The sequence below is a fragment of the Lepisma saccharinum genome, chromosome 13 (assembly GCF_977018435.1).
Source record: "Lepisma saccharinum chromosome 13, izLepSacc3.1, whole genome shotgun sequence".
NCBI lineage: Eukaryota > Metazoa > Arthropoda > Insecta > Zygentoma > Lepismatidae > Lepisma > Lepisma saccharinum.
In genome coordinates, this window is record NC_139241.1 from 54547021 (window position 1) to 54567443 (window position 20423).

At 35.9% G+C, this 20423-nt stretch overlaps 1 protein-coding gene across 4 annotated transcripts in view; it reads left to right on the forward strand.

Annotated features, from left to right (window-relative positions):
• LOC145997294 (breast carcinoma-amplified sequence 3 homolog) overlaps window positions 1-20423 on the forward strand; it is a 67776-nt gene that overhangs the window by 36968 nt on the left and 10385 nt on the right. For 2 of the 4 annotated variants that reach the window (XM_083134189.1, XM_083134190.1), the window contains exon 9: window positions 6145-14536. The exons of 1 other annotated variant lie outside the window; for it this stretch is intronic. In XM_083134189.1, the coding sequence (XP_082990315.1) occupies window positions 6145-6608 (464 nt within the window). In that variant the 3' untranslated portion in view covers window positions 6609-14536. Of the gene's footprint in view, window positions 1-6144; window positions 14537-20423 lie in introns of those variants that run through there. One more of the 4 variants, XM_083134192.1, reaches the window with a different exon arrangement.

Genomic DNA, 20423 nt, shown 5'->3' on the forward strand with positions numbered 1-20423 from the left:
AGTTATGCACACTATCAAAATGGATTTACCATTATCCTCTGCCTTTTGTTTTGGTGCTGATGACTTAGATGAAATGGCTTAAAATGTGTGTACTTTTTTTATGTTGGGTTGATTAACAACTGGCCAACAATGAAAAGTCATTAAAGGTTTAAGGATACATTGATTTGGTGTTAGGTTACCTGCAAATTGTGGTCATAACTCTTTGTTTGAGTATCAGTACCTGAGACAAAAAAAAATGAAATTATTTAACTTGAACATCACCAAAAAGAATTGAAAATGTATTTACAGTCTTGAGTTGTCCATTAAATAAGCATGCCACTGTTTTGAAAACCATACCATTTCTTTCTTATTGCCCACTAAATGTTGTTGGTCACATATTACAATTCCATCTGATTATTTTTGGCAGTAAGCCCCCCCTTCCCTCCTCCAGTTGAACAACATTGATGGTGTTAATTGGAAATACGCTACCAGACCAAAGTGACAAGTGGCATGCTACTTGGGGTTTCACACCTAAGTGACAAGTGACATGGGTGCCTCCAGTCTCTAAAAAAGCATTCACTGCACATGAGTAACTGAAGTGACAAACACACTATATAGAAAATGCACCAATCTAAGTGACATCCAAGTGATATGTGCAGCTTTGTATGACTTTGGTAAGAAAGGTTGCATTTATTTCTGATGGTTCGTTTCCAAGTATCGCCTGACACTTCAGTCTGAAAGCTCCCTAATTTTAATACTTTTTACAATGGATACACCTATTAACACCCAGACATCTAAGTCAGAAACTTTTTAATATGTGACTGGACAACATCTAGTGTGCCTTGAAAAAGGTTTTTTTTTTTAAAACAATGACAACCATTTTATGAAAAGCTTCTGACTGTAAACATTTAAAAAATTCTCAATATGCTCATAAATGCACATTTAGCAAAATTACCACAAATTGTGACTTTCCTTCTATACAGGGTGTCTGGCTTAAAAGTTTAATAAAACAAAAATGAATAACTTGAAAGTTTATTGAGATATTTGCTATCAATACAGTAATGTTTTTTGTTTTTGTTTTTTCATAACTAGTGTACTTTGATATACACACAGCTTTAGTGGTACAACAGACATTCAGTCTTTGTTCAATTTCTGCCCATGTGTTCGACAGCATTGTAGCAGCACAAATGCATCATTGTAGATCAGGAAGATCATGTACTGCTATAATAATACTTGAAGCTTTCCTGGCGGCGAATGTTGAAGAGGTTTTTTCGGGCAATCAGCCAGGTGATTTCCAGATAGGCTTCCGAGCTTTAGAGAGCTAACGTCACTCTCATCTTCAGGGATTGAAGTGTGTAGAGATAAGTCAGGGTGAAGTTATATGGATTTGGTGTGGGTAGGTGGTGGGCCAATCAGGTGGCATTTCTCTGACATCCACACTCCCAGTCGACTATCGCTAACCAGGCTGGGTCCAGTTCGAGTCCCGTGTGTCTTGAGGTTTTCCTTTTCCCCGTGTATGGCTATTGCTTCTTTGATGAGATGGTCCCAATAAATAGCTCTCGAAAGCTCGGAAGCCTATCCAGAAATCACCTGGCTGATTGCCCGAGAAAACCTCTTCATGTACTGCTGTTTGGTAAACTTGACATGTTACAAACGCCCACAGAAAAAATTACGAGAATTAAAAACCCGGGCCTGAGGTGGGAGGGAGTGAAAAGATAAGTACATGACTACCATGTTGCTCACTCATAGATAAAGTGCAATTACATGCATGTGCAGGATGCAATCAAACATTGTCAAAGAAAGCATTTTGAGTTACTCTATAGGTAGAAAAACTTTAACTAAATATATTAATAAACTTTCAAGTTATTAATTTCTGTTTTGTTATACATTCAAGCTGTATTATTGAATAGTCCGGATGGTTTGATGTTTTATTGCCTCTATGGCATTTCCTTAGTCCAAATGCTCCAAGAAAGTGGGCAATGGATGCCTGTATGTATGCTACATTGCCATATAGAGCAACTCTTCTTGCAAGTTCAAACTTGTCTCCGTGATCTTTCCTGTTTGAAGAAGCATTTAGCAACATTACTAAATTATATTTTGAGATATACATATTAACCTTTTCGTTACTTTAAATATATTTACTATTAGAGTGCACTGCAACTGGTAACTGGATGATTTTAGTGATAGCCTAGATATCATTACTGATATCAGCTGATATTGATATAGCATCCAGATATCTTATAGCTTTGCTGGAAAAGTCATGAATATCATTGTGAATTGTTTCCCAAATATAGAGCTCTTATTTTTAATGGACAAATTTTCTAATATTGTGCTAAGCATACAATGAAGTCTTAAGAAATCAGGATGAAAAATCTCTGATGGGTGTGCAAAGAATGTTAAGTCGAGGGGAAAGATCTAAAAATGAGACTTGTATATAGACCACTCCACACAAGTATGTCTTTAAATTTTGCTTGTATCTCAGTATGCACATATCAAATAGAATCTTAAGTAATTTCTTAAAAGTTAACATAACCACAGCTTACAGCCCAATGGTGCAGTGGTAGTGTTGTTGCCTTGTAATCAAAGGGTCCCGGGTTTGATACCCGATGGAGGAACATAGTGGTTCAGATTCCACTTTAAACTGTAGGTCCAGTCCCGATTAGCCTTACTGTGCACAAAGTGCACTTAAAACACCAACTCAAACCAAACCAAAACCACAGCTTACAAATTCTGATGTTTCAGATGCATTGCCAGAATCTTCCTCAAGGGTGTCCAAAAATGACATTGCAGGATTAAAACAGAGTAAAAAATGGTGAAAGGGATAAAAGATGTGGGATTTAAAAAGACAGCACCTGCATCATTGTCATCAGCTGCCTTACGTAAAAAGCGCAAGTCACTATCTATCGTCACGCTGCACAGCAGTAGATAGTGACGTGCATATTTTATGCTAATGGCAATGAGGCTCGTGCTGTATTTTTAAGAATCTTAAATAAGCAGAATTTATTTATAATTCCAGCTACATGAAAAATTCAGTTTTTATGCTTTTTGACTGACCCTGTGTGCACCATCTGAGAAATATGAAATATCTGTTAATGCCGATAATGCACAGATACGAAATGCAAACATAATGATAACTGGTAGCGTACCAATTCAGCTTTTAGATAGTAATTGTTTCAGTATCAGAACGGCAGGAATCCCACATGGCCTTGAGGTCTAAGGGATCATGCTTTGGGCTCCATCTATGGGCCACGTGCAGGTTTGAGTCTCCTGGAGGAATCATAACAACTTTTCTCCTAAGATTTTGGCCTGCGTATGGCACTGGTGGCTACTAACCATCGTGAGGAAATCGGGAAGCTATGAATGTAGTGTAACCCGGTCATTGAAACCTGCAACAATGACTGGGGGCTGCTGAACCACACGTCACACCGTAACTGGTGAATGATCTCCCACCTCAGGGAGTGAGTGAGTAGGATGAGGTGGGAGTGAAACTAATAGTCGATAGGTACGTCCGGACCCTCAATAAGCTGTTGCACCACGAGATATTAACAGAACGGCAGGACTTTGCCCTAAGGTTGGGGTATTAGAAATCAGATCGGTAAAATTATGTAAATTTTTTTACCTGCACACTGATATGCCTACAAGTAACGAGGGTACTCTTTCATCTGAGCCTGTACCAATTTGTATCTATTCGAATAGTTTCAAATTTCAGAATATATCCAAATGTTTATTGAAATTAGTATTGTTACAAGTTCCTGTGCAGTGCTTGTTTGTTTTCCGACACTTCGTACCATACTACCTGAGTTGCTTTATTTTTTGAGTTTGTGATTTTTACTTGTTTTGGCTTCCTGAACACTTGTACAGAGTCTTACCATAATTACTGTCACAAAGTTTTACATGAAATAACAAAAGATCCTTTAAGATATTGTAATATCCCACGAATATATTTTGTACACAAAGCATTGATGATTTTTCAAATGCACACATGCCCTCGGTCTCTCTGACCACTCATCAATTTGCATTATATGCTGTATCGAGAGGGAAATCTGCCACTGCCTTCACAAGAGCACTTCAGACTGACTCTATTGGGTTTTTTTGTTCTTGCAAGCCATGTCTTGAAGCACAAGTCGCAATTTGTAGCCCAGACGGTCGGGATCTGTATGATGGCCAATCTGAGGGGGAAATAAACTTGGGAATGTTTGTCTCAAGCCACTGCTGGGTTGTTCGAGCCTTATGAGCTGGCGCAGAATCCTGCTGAAAGCTCCACTCCTGACCATGAAAGAGAATGTTTCTCAGATCCTTGACCATTGTCTCCAGGACTGTTCCATTGTACACTTTGGTTGATGTTTTTACCCCTTCCTTGCAGAATTGCAGCTTAGTGGTGCCACCATAACTCACCCTACCCCTCCCCCCCTGTTTTTCCCCAACCATCCCATGATTGAAGCAGGACAGTGGTTCATGTGGACCTTTGGAGCCTTTGCGCTAGCTTCTTGTGTGGCATGTACCTTGTCACTTTGAGAGTTGAAAGCCTCCTCAACAGTGAACATAATTCTTCTGAGCCCATTTACTGCATAATGCTCCAGTAGGTATTTTGCTGTTATTGCCCTCTGTTTTGTGAGAATGTAACCTATGCATCATTTGTAAGCTTTCAGTCCTAGGCCACTTTGTAGCACACGAGACATGGTCATTTTGGAAATGTTCAGTTCACAGGACATCACTGGTTGCTTCTGTACATGATTCCTGCGCACTGATTTCACCAGTTGCACGTTCTTTACAGTGCACGGCCGACCTTGCCTGGATCTGTCATTCATTGTTTCAGAGTCAGTAAACAACTGGATAGTACAATGCATGAACCTCTTGGGACATTCAAAGCTTATGGAGTGCTATAGCAGCCACACAATTTTGTAATTGCCCCATTCGATCTTGGAAGCTAAACACACATTCTCTCACTTCTGTAGCTCAACTAGCAATGACTCACATGTTCGTAGTTGCCAGGGGAAATTATTGACTGTGAACACCAGGCGAGGAGCCACCTTCCAAACTCGTGACAGTATTTATACTAAGACTGGGTATATCTTACTAATGCAACCATCACCTTGAGTGATTTTGCTTACTAATAAACAACAGACTTAATACTGTCATACTGCTCAACCAATATGGGAAAACTGCTCTGTGCGTAAGTTTAAGTAATATCAATGCCATTCTATTTCAAAATTATCAATATACAATGTTTTTTGGCCTAAACTGCATTTATGAAATAAACTCCCATTTTAGTTTGCAAGTTTCATAGTTTTCCTTATATTTGCTGACCAGTACATAGTTATTAAATATTTTTTTATATACTTCACATTATTCCAGAAGTTTTTGGTTTTTCATTGTAAGTTTGCAGGGATTTGTAGTGCTATAAAATTTAAGTTAATTTCTTTCTTGTAATGAGATGAAAGGTACAGGGTACAAAATGGAATGTCATGCTTTTCGCAACGTTATTCAACTGCTGCTGGCATCAAAGTTGCTGCATTTTATCTTGTTGCTTGTAACTGCAGTATTCACATTTGTGTAACCTGGTGTAGATGGCATTGCCATTCACATATCCTTTAGTAGTTAATTATTTTCATTATTGTATATATACATAGCTTAATTTCATCCCATTTCACAAATAACCTGAATTTTCAACCAAAAATCATTGAAACAGGGAATTATGGATGCATCAAAGAATACAAGCAAAATATGCCAAATGCAAGAAATATTTCTTTATATATGCATCCAGTCTGTGAAATCTATTACATTCCATTGTTGTTACCTGTAAATATTAACATAATGGTTGATACATTGGGAGACTCATCAAATTTCAGTGTATTATATCCATTTCTTTTGTGTCTTGAATGGTCTGAAATATAGTTATTGTGCAGTGTCTTCACCAATTGAAAATAGTTTTTAAAAAAATCTTCTGAGAGGAGTGGTATGTTTGCTTGTATTCACATGAGTAATTTTTAAAGTATACCGTTGAACATTTTTGTACTGTTTTTACGTAACACTTGTAGATGTATAATTGCACATATGTTGTAAACAAAACTGTAGTGTTACGGTTAGTTTTAACAAAATATAATTTTCTACGTTAGTAAACACACGGAAAGAAAAAAAAAAGAAAAAATCATTTTCTTGTTGAAGGTAGAAGAAACGTGCCAATTTTGGAAACTGATCGAGCAGGATCGGACGATACTGATTCCTTGGGAACCGGAATAACAATACCTGTTTATTCAGAGAGTACAGACGAAGAAATCCCATTCTCCTCTGAGTATATCTCTTCCACGATGACGATGGTGACAGTCGAAAGTGGAAGCGAAAAGGATACGGACCACGAGGTGTGCTCTTTAGGGGAGACAAATAAGGATTCTGAAGGTTCGTGTGACGTGGAGGAACGATTAAACGGTAGCCCCTCGTTGGCGTACATTGAATGCAACTCGAATTACACCAGGAAACCGAACCATGTGGAAAATCAAAATTCGCTACCTGATGACGACGCGATTTACAATAGCTGCGTGGACTCCATTCCTGAGGGGAACAACTATACAGAAAGCCAGGTCACGGTTATCGGGAAGAAGGGCAAGAAGAATCGTAAGAAGAAAAGGTGACAAGCTGAGTGATGGAGAGCATCTTGGCAAGTTTAGTGTTTCTTTTTCTAAAAAAAAAAAAAAAGTAAAATAATTCCTTTTTCAAAACTGAAATTGAAAAATAAAATTCTCTTTCTTGTGCTATTAACAATATATATCTAATTCATAATTCCATCTGTGAGTAGAGAGAACTAATATGTTCCCATTGACTTGCTTTTTCCTCTTTTTGCACTCCATCGCATTGCTCTAATACAAACTTCTTAATTGTTTTTAAGTCTACAAGCAATTTTTGCTTATCACCCAACTATACTTCTGTATTCAAAACAAATACAGTGGTCCCTCTATAATCCGGCACTTCGCCAATCTGGCATTGACCGAGGGGGGAGCATGAAAGGGAAAACAAGTTACTAACTCGGTGTCAGAGACCTTGGCACGAGGTAAACACTAGGCTCAGTATAGCGATCTGTACGCGTCATTGTTGCACACACAATTTTTGTTTACAACACTAATTTCCATTTTAATATATGAACATACATACATATTTTGTGCAATAAACATAGGTTTTGCTATTAAAATGTATTTTTTAAAATGAACCTCAACTAATCCGGCGTTTTCGTTAATCCGGCAGTCCTCTGGTCTGATATCTGCCAGATTACTGAGGGATTACTGTATTTTCATATAAACTCATGAATTGTACATCATAGCATTTGTAGTGAAGACTGAAATATACTTTGGACTGATATCAATGCCAATACTCTTACCAATTTCCACCAATGTTGATTCTGTCACCAATTTCCACCAATGTCGATTTTGTTGTAACAATTCATAGTAGTTCAACATATTTATAAATATAAAGGTAAAGTGCTCCCCTGTGCATAGCTACATGCCGTGAAGGCATATAGGGGGTGTGGGGGTAACACCCCACACTTTCTTGATCCGGTCATGAGTGGGGGTGATGTGATCAGCATCACACCCCTGACCACCTTTACCCCCAGGGTTTCCCCCAGTTACCCATGTTATTCGATGCTGGGTGGGTGCCGGGGCTGCTTCCAATGTTAGAAAAGTTCCCGGATTTGAACCAGCCGGGAATCAAACCCGGGACCTTGAGCATGGTAGTCAGATGCGTGACTGACTGAGCCACCGTGGCCACTTTAGTATATATATATTTATAAATATAGTTATATATTTTTCGTTGGAATTGTACTGTATAGATGTACCAGAGTTTTCCCTTACAATATTCATAACTTCACGAGATAACCATTTACTCATAAAATCCATTTTCCCACAATGTTTTTTGTAGAAATAGTGAATATTATGCATTTTCCATAATTTCCATCGATGCAAGCTGCATCATAAGTCGTAGAAGAAAGAAATTGTATGCGGAAGTAAGAACTGGACCTTCAGAGTTGCCAGGTCATTGGATGTGTTGTGGATGAAGGTGTAATTTGGCAGAAAACCATGCCATGCTTCAGTTATCTTCTTTCCTGACTTGCTAATCTTGCAGGTTCAATGCTTACTTTTGCATACACTTAATTTCCTCTACAGCTAAAGATGTGGCCTGCTCCCGTGAAAATTTTGAAATTTTCCTGCATGCAATGAGCATTTCTTATTTTCTTCTTATATGGGGATGTAATGGAGCATATTTTCTATGTAAGAATATTGACTTTGGAACCAGTATTAAAATCTGAAAAATTCCAATTTTTAAATCTATTCTGATAATATATTTCTTACTTCCAAAATATTCATCACAGAGGACATAATGATATTATTTTGGCAAGTTTCATGTAGAATTATGCTGTAAGAAAAACATTTTTAAAAAAATCTGTTTTCTTGTGATGATTTTCATATCACTCCGTGAAAATTGTTTCTGCACCAATGCATGATATTTTAGAATTTTGTACAGTATTTACTTTTTTCATGCTGAAAATTGCATTTTATTTTGGTTAAGTAATCATTTACAATGTTGTGCACCATGACCTTGTGGTATAAGGTGTAAGCAAGCTTTGGGCTACTGCTACAGGACACACACACGTTCGAGTCTCCTTCCTAAGATTTTGGCCTGTGTATGGGACCGGTGGCGCACCTACTATTGTGAGGAAATTAGAAGCTATGAATGAACAGCGTAACCTGGTCATATAAAGCCTACACAATGACTGGTGGTTCATCGTGCTGACCACATGTCACTCCCCTAACTGGTTGGTAGGTAGGCAGGCCCTGCCCCTTACAGGGCTGATACGCCACACATTAGTTTAAAAATAATCATGTACAACAGAATTGTTTGAATATTGGCATTGCAATCAGTTCAATAAATTATCGGAAAGAGCATCAGAAACAGTAAATATCGTGCTTTGACACAGTAAAGTGAATGTGAATGTAAAACTAAACTAAACTAAACCATTGCTGCTGTTATCTCCCATGAGGTATAGATCCTGGGATCAAGCAGCAAATGCAAGAGTTCTAACCATTTATCCCTTTATATAAGTAAAATAATTATTCATTACCATAGTAAACACAGAAATTCACCTATGCAATTAAAATAATTAATCAAATTACACTTTCAACACTTCATAACATACCCACCCATCTTCCTTAATTGCATCTGCTGTTATATATCATTTAATTAAAATTGATAATTTCAAATCGTAATTGGTGTCAGTATCACTCACAGTTTTTCATAAGTATGCGGTAAAGTCATCGCCTTGTAATCAAGGGGTTCCGGGTTCAGTACCTGATTGGATGCACATTGTGGTTTGGATCCCACTTTAAACTGTAGGTCCATTCCAGATTACCCTTCCTGTGAATAAAGTAGACTAAAACAAAAAAATGTATATAAAATAAAAACCTTCATAAGTGCACAATTTCATGTGTTGTAGAGCAATTCTCCTAATATCAGCAAATTCAATTCACAAGAAAATATGCAAATTCACATGTATGTTGTTTGCATATTGTGGATTTGTTAATTTTTTGTTGCAGCATGTGGTGCGAGATATTGTGTGTGTTATGAGAAAGTTATTATATTGGGCTTTCAAATGCGATCATTGATCTTTTACATGACAGGTGTACCCAACAGAATTTTTAATCAAATATGCACAGCTTTTAATTATATAATTGTGAAACATACCTGCTTTTACAAACGTTCATATCTGTGGTTGACTAAGTCGCAAGAACGTATTAACTTTTTGAAAATGTGAACTATTTAGGACATACTGATGTTAAATGTCCATGGATCTCATAATGAATCACGAGCATACATGATAAAACAGAACCTCATTGATACTGTGTGTAACACAATTGCCTATTTTGCCTTTCAGGTTTCTTTTGTTATGAAAATCACTCCTGAAATATCAATACTATTTAGATAGATATTATACCACCCTTGAATCTGTGCTATAATGTAGGATTGATTGTAATCAGAAAAATCAAATTCATGTACAAGATCAGATACTCAAGTATTACAAATAGAATTTCTGTGTGTGTGTATATAGGGACAGTGTTTACATGTATGTTGACATTATTGTTTAATTTTCATGTCTTGAAGAATAATGATGTACATAATAGTTTTTTCTAGCAATAATGTCTTTTATTAGATTCCGTTCCATGGGAAATATTATCTTTAACCCTTGACTGGTGTGGTGAGTGTCAAAATGACCCAAAGGCCTCCCCGATGGTGCAGTGGTAGCGTCATCACATTGTAATCAAGGGGTCCCGGGTTCGATACCTGGTGGAGGCACATAGTGGTTCAGATCCCACTTTAAACTGTAGGTCTAGTCCCGATTAGCCTTTCTGTGCATAAAGTGGACTTAAAATACAACAAATCAATCAAACAAATCAAAAGGACCCAGGGTAGGCTTACCATATTTTTTTTGGGTCCAACCCAGGACATATTCACGATCAACTCTTTACTGCTGAATTTCAGTTTTTTTTTACAAAAAAAAATTTAATTACTTAAAAGCCTTAACCTTTTATTGGAACATTAAACTATAAATTGTACAAGAAAAAATATTACCATTATTTTCTAAAATCAATCAATTAATTTTCAAATGTTTAATTGAATAATACATTTTCTGATGTTTAGGAAACCTTTCTGTTCTAGGTAGCATTTTCTGTTAGTTGACTCAGTTGCACATTTCACTAGACATGACTTTTTTCAGAAATGGCTTGTTTGTTTTAATAACATCATAAAATTCACAACATGAAAGGTATGAATTAATTTTAACATTCAGCAGATGTTTAACAGTGGATACTAGAAGTTTAGGTCTTTCTGCAGACCAAATATTCCCCATAATTGAAAATACTCTCTCAACTGGAGCAGATGTTCCAAACAAAGACATAGCAAACTCAAACATTTTAGAAATGTTGGTACATGAAATATCAGTCTTTTGAAACATCTTAAAAATTGCTTGCCACTTCTCTTCAATAGTATCTGGTACTTTTACAGAACTTGAACCACAACCTACCTTTTGGTTTTGAATAACCTCGTTCAAGAATGTACATTCTGGTCGTGAATATTCAATACCGGTAGCTATTTTCATGTTCAGATTATCAAAACCCTGGACATTTTGCAATCCCGGACAGCACTAAAAAAACAGGACTGTCCAGGCTAATCCCGGATGTATGATAAGCCTAACCCAGGGTTTTTTTCTTTATTTTGAAAGTATATGATCAAAAAATTTTTATTGATTGCATTAATGTTAAGTAAGTATACAAAACATATTTATGCTTAAAATTCTTCACACTAAAATGTTAAAAAAAAATTATCAACTATTATTTACCATTTTTTTCTTGTTTATAGAGACTGATAATTTTGTTCAAAATTCTGAACTCACTAATGTTCAAGATAATCGTTCAGTATATGGAATTAAGAAAACAAACATGAATAAAAACACCGACATTCGTAAATTGTTTATGAATTGAAAAGTTTTCTGCATCACTTAACTTCGGTCACAATATATGAAAAATCTCACAGTACATATGCCACACACATGTCATTTGCACTTCTTACAAGCTCAGAAACATCACTTTGAATTTCCACATTATCATCTGACTCTTCATTCTCAATCAAATGACATATAGTGTCACAATCGTTGGCCAAATTTTTGTTCATGTTTTGCGCCATAACAACAAACGCCACACAATATGCTAACGTAAACGATGTTGTGTGGGTCAGATTGACCCGAACTCGCTACTATACAAAAACAATCAACTGCACGTGTCAGGCGGTACTGCTGTCAATGGACACTGCAATAATAAACAGCTACTGAGAACCAGAGCCCTATACTGGGAAACTCATAAACTATAGAAATGGAAATTCACGCTCGCAAGCATTTTGACCCGTAGCACACCAGTTATGGGTTAGAGGTCTCATAAATGTGAATGTTCTAATGAGAATAGTTTCTCTGCAAATTAGGCTTAGAAATAACTTTAACATATATGATGGCATTATTAAAATTGTGCAAAGAACTTTATTTATATAAACAAATATATTTTATTTCATTATTGTTCCTCACTGACTTATTGTATATGTCATATAACTGTAAGCTCTTTGCATTAAAAAAAACGACGTCCATTTTTATAATAAAGAAAGTCTTTAAAATTATCCAAACAGGCTGCAAATGTACATATATCTGTAAATACATAACCAAAAGAAAAATATCAGATATACAGTTGAGCACATTAAGAACAAGTTACCAAAACTGGTCCGCTTTTCAGAACACACATGTTTAGTGTGTGTAAAACGTATTGTCACATGTTTTTTCTTTTCCACATTCTTCACTACAGCTGGCAGTATGTAAGGATAAATGCAACATACAAGTACATAAGTTTTTACATGCATAAGATGTTACAGAACCAACCACTTGACACACATAGTGCTCTTTGTGTCATTATAAATGAAAATCTAATTGTCGAAGTGATGTGCATTTAGACATCTCGAATTTACTTATTATTAGTTATTACCCATGGATTAAATGTGTTAAATATTCATTTCAAACATTGACATTCTAGGAATGCCATTAGTTATAAAGATACAAGATTTACTGCTAACCAATATTCTACTGTTCCAGTATAAAATTGTGAATGTCCCGTGGCAACCCCGACTAGCTCATTTATTTTCTTAATGTAGGTAACCAGGTTATTATAATGAATTGTGGCTTAGAAAACAATGCTGCAGTAGGCATTTAACCTTAAATGGATGGCTGGTAAGACAGTGTTGCCAGCACCATCTGGCAGCAATTAATGTACTATTTCTTCAAAACTGCGCTTGTTAATTCAGTTCTGTCTTTTTTGTTCATTTGTATACATATTATGAGATGGGATAGATTTTATAAATGGGCTATTTACTCTTCAACTACCGCTTTTTGCAGATAAGTTTTATTTTACATGTATTAATGAAAACACAAGAACATATTCACAACATGCAACAGTTAAGGATTGAGCAGGAAATGCCCAATTTTACTAATTTCCCAAAAATTACGCCTTTCGAAAATGTTACATAATTTTATATTTTTTCTCAAAATTGGGAGATGACCATTACATATCCTCAAAGAGTGGTCTTTTCTTGTGGTTCCCTGAAAATTTGGGACATCCAGTGTCCATAGGGATGATGCAAGAAGCAAAGTTCTGGATTTTTTTCCCCATAAATTGGTAACACTGTTTGTATAAATTGTTATTATTTTTTCCCCAAGATGTATTAGTCTATTTACAACGCAACTTTGCATGGTTATAGAAATGTACCACAGCTACATACTGCATTTTTTCATTCACTTTGGTCTATTGTGGTGGCCACAGGGGTGTGCCATATACCAATTACTTTGTTAAATTTTGAATTTCTTTTTCTTCCTTTAATTTTCATTATTGTTGGATACAATGTCTAAATTTTACTTCTGAATGCCCTTTCATTCCTGGGGAAAAAAATCCGATTTCATATCTACAACAATTAGTTCTCGAGCCATGCTTTTTTGTACATTGCTGCAAGTTTGAAAAGCATGTGCTTGAAAAGTCCCGTCCGGAGCACAAGGCTCCATCTCCTAAGGTTTAATTGGTACTTTAGTATTATACAGACTACTTCATTTCAGACTGTCTGTTTTCTGGGAAAGGGAACACTTATGGACATAATAGGAACACTGTATTTGAAAGTTGACAAGATATTATTCATACAATTAGCCTTTTGTTAATTGTGATTCCCAAAAGTCAGCTATACCACCAAGAAGCTCGTTGATCCTAACCTAACCTGGTTAGGTTAGTTGAATGCCTGACCTTGAGCAAAAGCGGGGGGTTTGCATGGTAGGGTCAACAACTCATGTTTGAGAGGGCAATATAATTTAACATAGACAAATTAGGTAATCTGTATAATACTAAAGTACCGGTTAATCTACAAAACCAGAGTTTTTATATATGAGGGTTGGCATACGTCATGGCAACCATTTTCTTTTTTTCGTGAGGATGAAGGGCCAGCATGAAAATGCGAAATGTAAAAATGGAAGGGGGCAGTGTATTGTTGAAAGTCTGAACAAGGTGGATCATGTGTACCAGGTATGGGGTAGAGAAGAGAGCAAGGGATCCTTAAAGATAGCATTGTGCCACATGTGTTTAAAAGTCTGAAAGCATAGGAATATTACAGGAACAAAAGAGAGACATACTGTGATTGGTCACTATTGCCTACAGTTTCCACCAGATTCCTGTGGCATTCTCTGGCACTTCTCCCCGAAAAACAGTCATTTTGATACGTGAATGCTGTTCACAACGTGGCATGCTGGTTGACTCAACAATGAATTACCACTGCCATTTGTACAATAACCATTCATCACACTGCCATCTAGTGACATGTCCACATACTACAAGTGTCATGTTCTTCGGTGCATACAATCATATTGTGGTACCACTGTTCAACTTTGAGAAAAAATGTAGTTGCCATGAGTTATGCCCCAGCTCTTGTATGTATATATACCGTGCGTCCATTTCGATCTTCAGCCGAGAGATCGGGGGAAGCGTGGCGGGCGGCGCTGACGGAGATGCCGACATTTGCGGCCTGTAATGCCCGCTTATTTTTATAGACATATGCAGACATTTACATAAATATTGCAAAACGAGCACTAACCTGTGTTATAACACGCAAAAGTTCTTCTGTAATTCATCACACAAATAAATATGCTTTAGAAACGATGTTAAGAGCCACAGATAATAAAGCATTTTAATCATAGTTTTGACCAGTAACGTCCTGCTTAAGTTTATATCCTTGAAAGAGTTTTGTGGCCATGGGAATCGTTTGGAGGTTTCGAATGTGCAACACTGTATCAAGATTACGCTGCAGACGAAACCGTTAAAAGTGAATGGTTTTCATGAGCTTCCTTGCAATCCGAAATATCCGAGCTCGAGTTTTTTTGTTCCTTCGCGACTAGATGAAGACAGAGTTGTGAATATAGTGGCGAAAAATGTAAACCAAGTGCGTGTTAATTTCGTACTGTGCGCAAGAGTGTTATTCTTGGTTACTTGCAGTTACTTGTTTGTGTTATTGCAGTGTGTATGTGTGTTGTGTCAGTGAGATGATTGGAATGCCAGCAGCAAGGTTCACGTTAGAACAAAGATTTTTTATGTATGACACGTATGTGAAAACAGACTCGTGTCGAGACGTGTGTAGGCAATTTGTACTGAAATTCCCAGGCGTTTCAACTCCACACAGAGATACGGTTAGACATCTTGTCCTTAAATTACGAGAAACTGGATCGTTAAATTTTAAAACATCTAAGCAAAAATGACGGATTCTAACCGAAGCAAAAGTCGATGAAATTGGTGCAGCGTTAGAACGTTCTCCAAACAAACCTCTACGCCGTGTTTCACAAGAGGTGGGCGTGTCAAAATCATCGGCACATACAGCCACTAAGCTACTAAAATTAAAACAGTACTCTTATAACACAGATTAGTGCTCGTTTTGCAATATTTATATAAATGTCTGTATATGTCCATAAAAATAAGCGGGCATTACAGGCCGCAAATGTCGGCATCTCCGTCAGCGCCGCCCGCCACGCTTCTCCCGATCTCTCGGCACGATATAAGGAAGGATATGAACAACACTCACTAGGGAAAATAAAGTGTTTAATCTCTTTGTTGAGATTTCTGTTGGAGCTCTCTGGGATATTACAATCTTGATTATCATTGCTGCAAAAATTTATGAGGTTATACAAACGTTCATAATACACACACACATGTATAAACAATCACAGGCACACATCTTCATTGAGCATCTTGCAGTACATAATGTTTCACCATCCTTAAGAACAAAAACTATTTTACCAGCCAAGGAAAAAAATATGTAACCTGAAAGCTTTAAGAGTACAAAGTTAACTTCTTGTCATAAATTAGTTATCAAGAAATATAATTTGTGTAAAATATGGTGTTCTTGCTTGTTAAACACTCAATCTGTAAATTTAATTGCAGGTTCTAATTGTAAAAATTCATTAACTATTGTTGAATTATATCAGTGAATTCAATAAGTAATTAATCTTCATGATTTTAATGATTATTTTTTCAGAGCATGAAATTGAATACTATAGTTTGATTTTGAAGTTAAACCATACATGTTGGTTTCTTAATTATGTAAAATTACAGCCAGAAGTGATATTTTTTAACTTGATATGTATATATTATTGTGTTTAAAATTGCTTTAAAGCTATGTAATTTTAGTTATTTATTAGTAATAAAATTATAATATTTAGATTTGTGAAATGTAAATTTTTAGAATAGTCAGTGAAATTTGGTTTTACAATTGTAATTATAAATTAAGGTAATAATATTATATTGATACGGTCTCAGTATTTTACTATGTACTTTTCCATATTACTAGTGGTACGTGGAAAATTATTGATGTGGAATTGTTTGAAATATTTGTGATGTCTGAAAAATCAAATTGTATTACTGGTAATTAATTTTGCAATCATATGATAAATATACTAAAGGCAAATGCAAGCTATTCTAAATTATTGTCATAATTAATTTTTAGTTATAGTGCTTCAGGTTAAATAAATTTATTTTTATAAATAACGATGGTTGGGTTTTATTTTTTGCCCTTATTAGATTGTAGTTACCTATTTATTATTAATTTGATGATTGCAGGAGAAGAAAGGCGTAAGCTATCAGAATATTGTAATTTTTATCCACAATATATTTCCATTAATGTGTAATATTTTGAGAACAAATTTTGAAACTGTTTTAATTTATGTTAAAATTTTGACTACTCAGCAACAATTTTTGTTATGTAAAAGGTATCCTCCCCTTCCTGCCTCTCTCTAAGGTCCCGTTACTGGGATTCTGGGATTGTTGCTGGCTCAGAGGGCCAACTTCTTGTTCTCGAAGGCATTGTGGCTGTTGAAACTATTTCAGTAGGAAATATTGTCTAAGTAAAATTGGAACAGATTTCAAAGGTTTTAAGATCTCGGAAAACTTTCCAGAACTTTCGTACTCCATGAAACTTCAAGACAATTTGTGGTTATCACCAAAAAATTACAGACGGAATAACACATTTGCAAACTTTACATTACGTTGTTTGCTATTGGCGTTGTTCATGCACCCACACACATGTCACTAGTCGTTGCTCACATCAGCCATGGTGCAAATTCAAGTGACCGTTCCATTCGACCTTAAAAGCTTAAAAGCCAACCATGAAAACAAAATCATTCCTAAGAAACCGAATACCAGCCAATTTCCAACACTACCTCAGCAGGTTACATGCAAATGGGGATACATGTACTTCTCTGACATTGTATATTTCCCTAAGTAAGCAGCTTTAAAAAGAACATCTCTGTGACAAAGCTGGTAAACAACAATAATTTCTGAAATAAGAAATCATATTTTTTCCTTGTGGTCACCTGCAATTTTCAGAAATTCTGGGGGACTATTAGCTATTGTAAAATGCATTTCATTTCACACTTAAAGGAATAAGGATAATGTACATGTTTAAATTTGTCCGAAAAGCATTGCCTAATGATAGGTATTTCATTAGAAATGTTAATGAATATAGTATTATTGGCATTATTGCTACAAACCATGTGTGTATGTATCTCAGTCATATGCATTATGAATAAAAATATGTCGAAAAAAAATAAATGGGACAATTAGCTGTTCTGTAAGAAGCCACTTAAAGAGCTATTAAGAGTTGCCAATGAACTTTGTTGACACATGTTGCATGGACAACCCAGAACAGTTTCAAAGCTTGAGGAAAAAGAATCCACTTGGCACTGTAGTCTTATTTGCGCATTGCTTTGCATTATTGATCAAGTAGGTTAGGTTGGGAGCAAAATAGTGGATATTTCATAAGATCAGTAAGGGAAGATACCTAAGATTGAATCCCCATCATGATAAAATGCAAGAGGAAAAAGGTTCATCTGGAGATGAGAAAAAATAGCAGAGTGGTATTCACAATGTCCTGTGATGCCAGGAGTCTTAGTAGCCATCCACGTAATACATTGTCTTTTCATCCATTTCATCTTCATCTTTTCGATTAGCCAAAGGTGGCAGAAAAGCAATGCTAAATAACAAGAGGGTGAAAAAATACGTCCTGGTGTCAGATGGATTTTTACACGAGAGCTTAAGAAAGTTTTACTTTTTTTAATTACTTTAGGAACATGTTACTTACTGTAACTGCACAAAACTTATGAATAGAAAAAGAAACATGGAAGAAATTGCCTTTATGATAAATGTCAAGCCATTGCTGTGATTAGGGAAACATTAAAGTTGAAGAGCGAGCATTTTCATTTTCCATAAGAAATAATCAGGATATCGAAATATATTTATTAATGATATTTTTAATGAGCTATAACTGGTGTAACAAGGGCTCTTACAACTGCAAAGTAAATCTCTGACTTAAAAAACTCACTAGAAATTTTAGCAAGACATGCAGGCTCGAGCAAGACTCTAACCTGGGTCTCTAGCATATCGTTCCATTGCTGAACTACTGAGCCTGCCCTGGTTTGACCTGAGTGTTCCTTGTTACTATTTTACTTGCGTGGAACTGTCTGTCAGGGTTACTGCAACAGGGTCTGTTGCCTTTTAAAACATTGCTGATGTCAACAGTGCTTAGTTTCTTCCAGCTTAGAGTTGTAAATTACCTTATGGTTTGTTACACACACAAGATATAGCAAAAGTCAACAGATCCTGTTGCAGCAACTGACAGAGACAGTTCCACGCAAGTAAAATAATGACAAGGACTGGCTCAGTAGCTCAGGTGGTAGAGCAATGGAACGATATGCCAGAAACTAGACACACTGTATGTTAACAGTGGGGATGGCCATAAAATCTGGATAATTTGGATATCTGGTTAGTACAAAAATCTGGATAGAATGGATATCCAGATTATTCGAATACCTGGATAATTCGGATTTCTGGATAGTACAGCTTTGATGAAGGATAAGTAGAAAATATATACAGTGAAATACGAACATTACAAATAATAGAATATGTGGATAGGCCTTAAAATCATAAACAATAAAATTGTCCGTATAATGCACACAATTAGATATATGGAAATTTTGGATAATCTGAATTTCCAGATAGCTAGATAATTTAAATATCCAGATATATTATACCTGGATAATTCAGATGTATGGATAATTTGGACAATTTGGATAGAGTATCTGGTATCTGGTTAGAAATTATCCAATATCCGGATGAAAGTTTATCCAGACTTGGCCATTCCTAGTTAACAGTGTTTCATAGGCAACAGCTTCCATTGTGGTAGCACTGACAGAGACAATTCCATACTGGAAAAACAGCAACAGCTAAAAATAAGGTGAAACAAGGGCTCTTACTATCTCTCTCAAGAAGAATCTGTTAAAGCCATCTTACTCCATCTCTGGCAATAACATCAAAGCAGTATCCTCTCACAAAGACCTAGGCGTTCTTTTCGACCAAAAGCTCACATTTGAGGAACATATTTTATTCACCACAAAAAAGGCCATGCGTCTTTTAGGTTTACTCTACTGTTTCACTGAAATTAGTGACATCTCAGCCCTCACCTTGTACTTCAAATCATTCATCTCCCCAATAATAGAATACTGCTATCCCGTCTGGTCCATGGCATGTCCCACTCACCTCTCCAGAATCAATTCAGTCTTTCACTTCTTCCTAGCTATAGTCCATCACAGGGTTCCCTCAGTACGCAATTTTTCATCTCTGCATCTCCTGTCTTTTCTAAACTTACAAACTGCTTATCAGCGACGTTTGCAGAATGATTTCAGTTATTTATACAAAATTGTGAATGGCAAAATCCACTGCAACACACTTCTTGAGGAATTCCACTTTCGAGTACCTATGCGCACAACATGCAACACAAGATTATTTTATACAAAAAAACCTAGACTAGAAATTCAAAAAAGATCTCTCTTTTATAGACTTGCAGCACAATATAATGATCTCCCCTCAAATATTGATATATTTTCCTCCGAGTTTGCCTTTCGGTCTTCCATCAGAAGAAATGCCTGTAATTAATATCACATAGTGCCATCTTTTACTTATTTTTTTGTTCATTTGCTATTCAATTTTTATGTTGTTTTGTTACTCTTAATTATTATTTTTTAATTTTTATTTTATTTTTATGCTTATTATAATTATTGCTTTCTCATTGTTGACAATTTCAGTGTAAAGTGGCCACCTGTGCTGTATCTGAAATTTTCTCAAAAAATAAATAAATAAATAAATAGTTCAGTTGGTATAACACCATTAAGCCTTGTTTCCATGATTATGAAAAACTCAATATGCTGACCAAGGCAGTAATTTATTTTATAAAAAACATAAACTGAACGTAACATTTCAACCTTCTAGCAAGGTCTTCTTCAGACTCTGTATCAA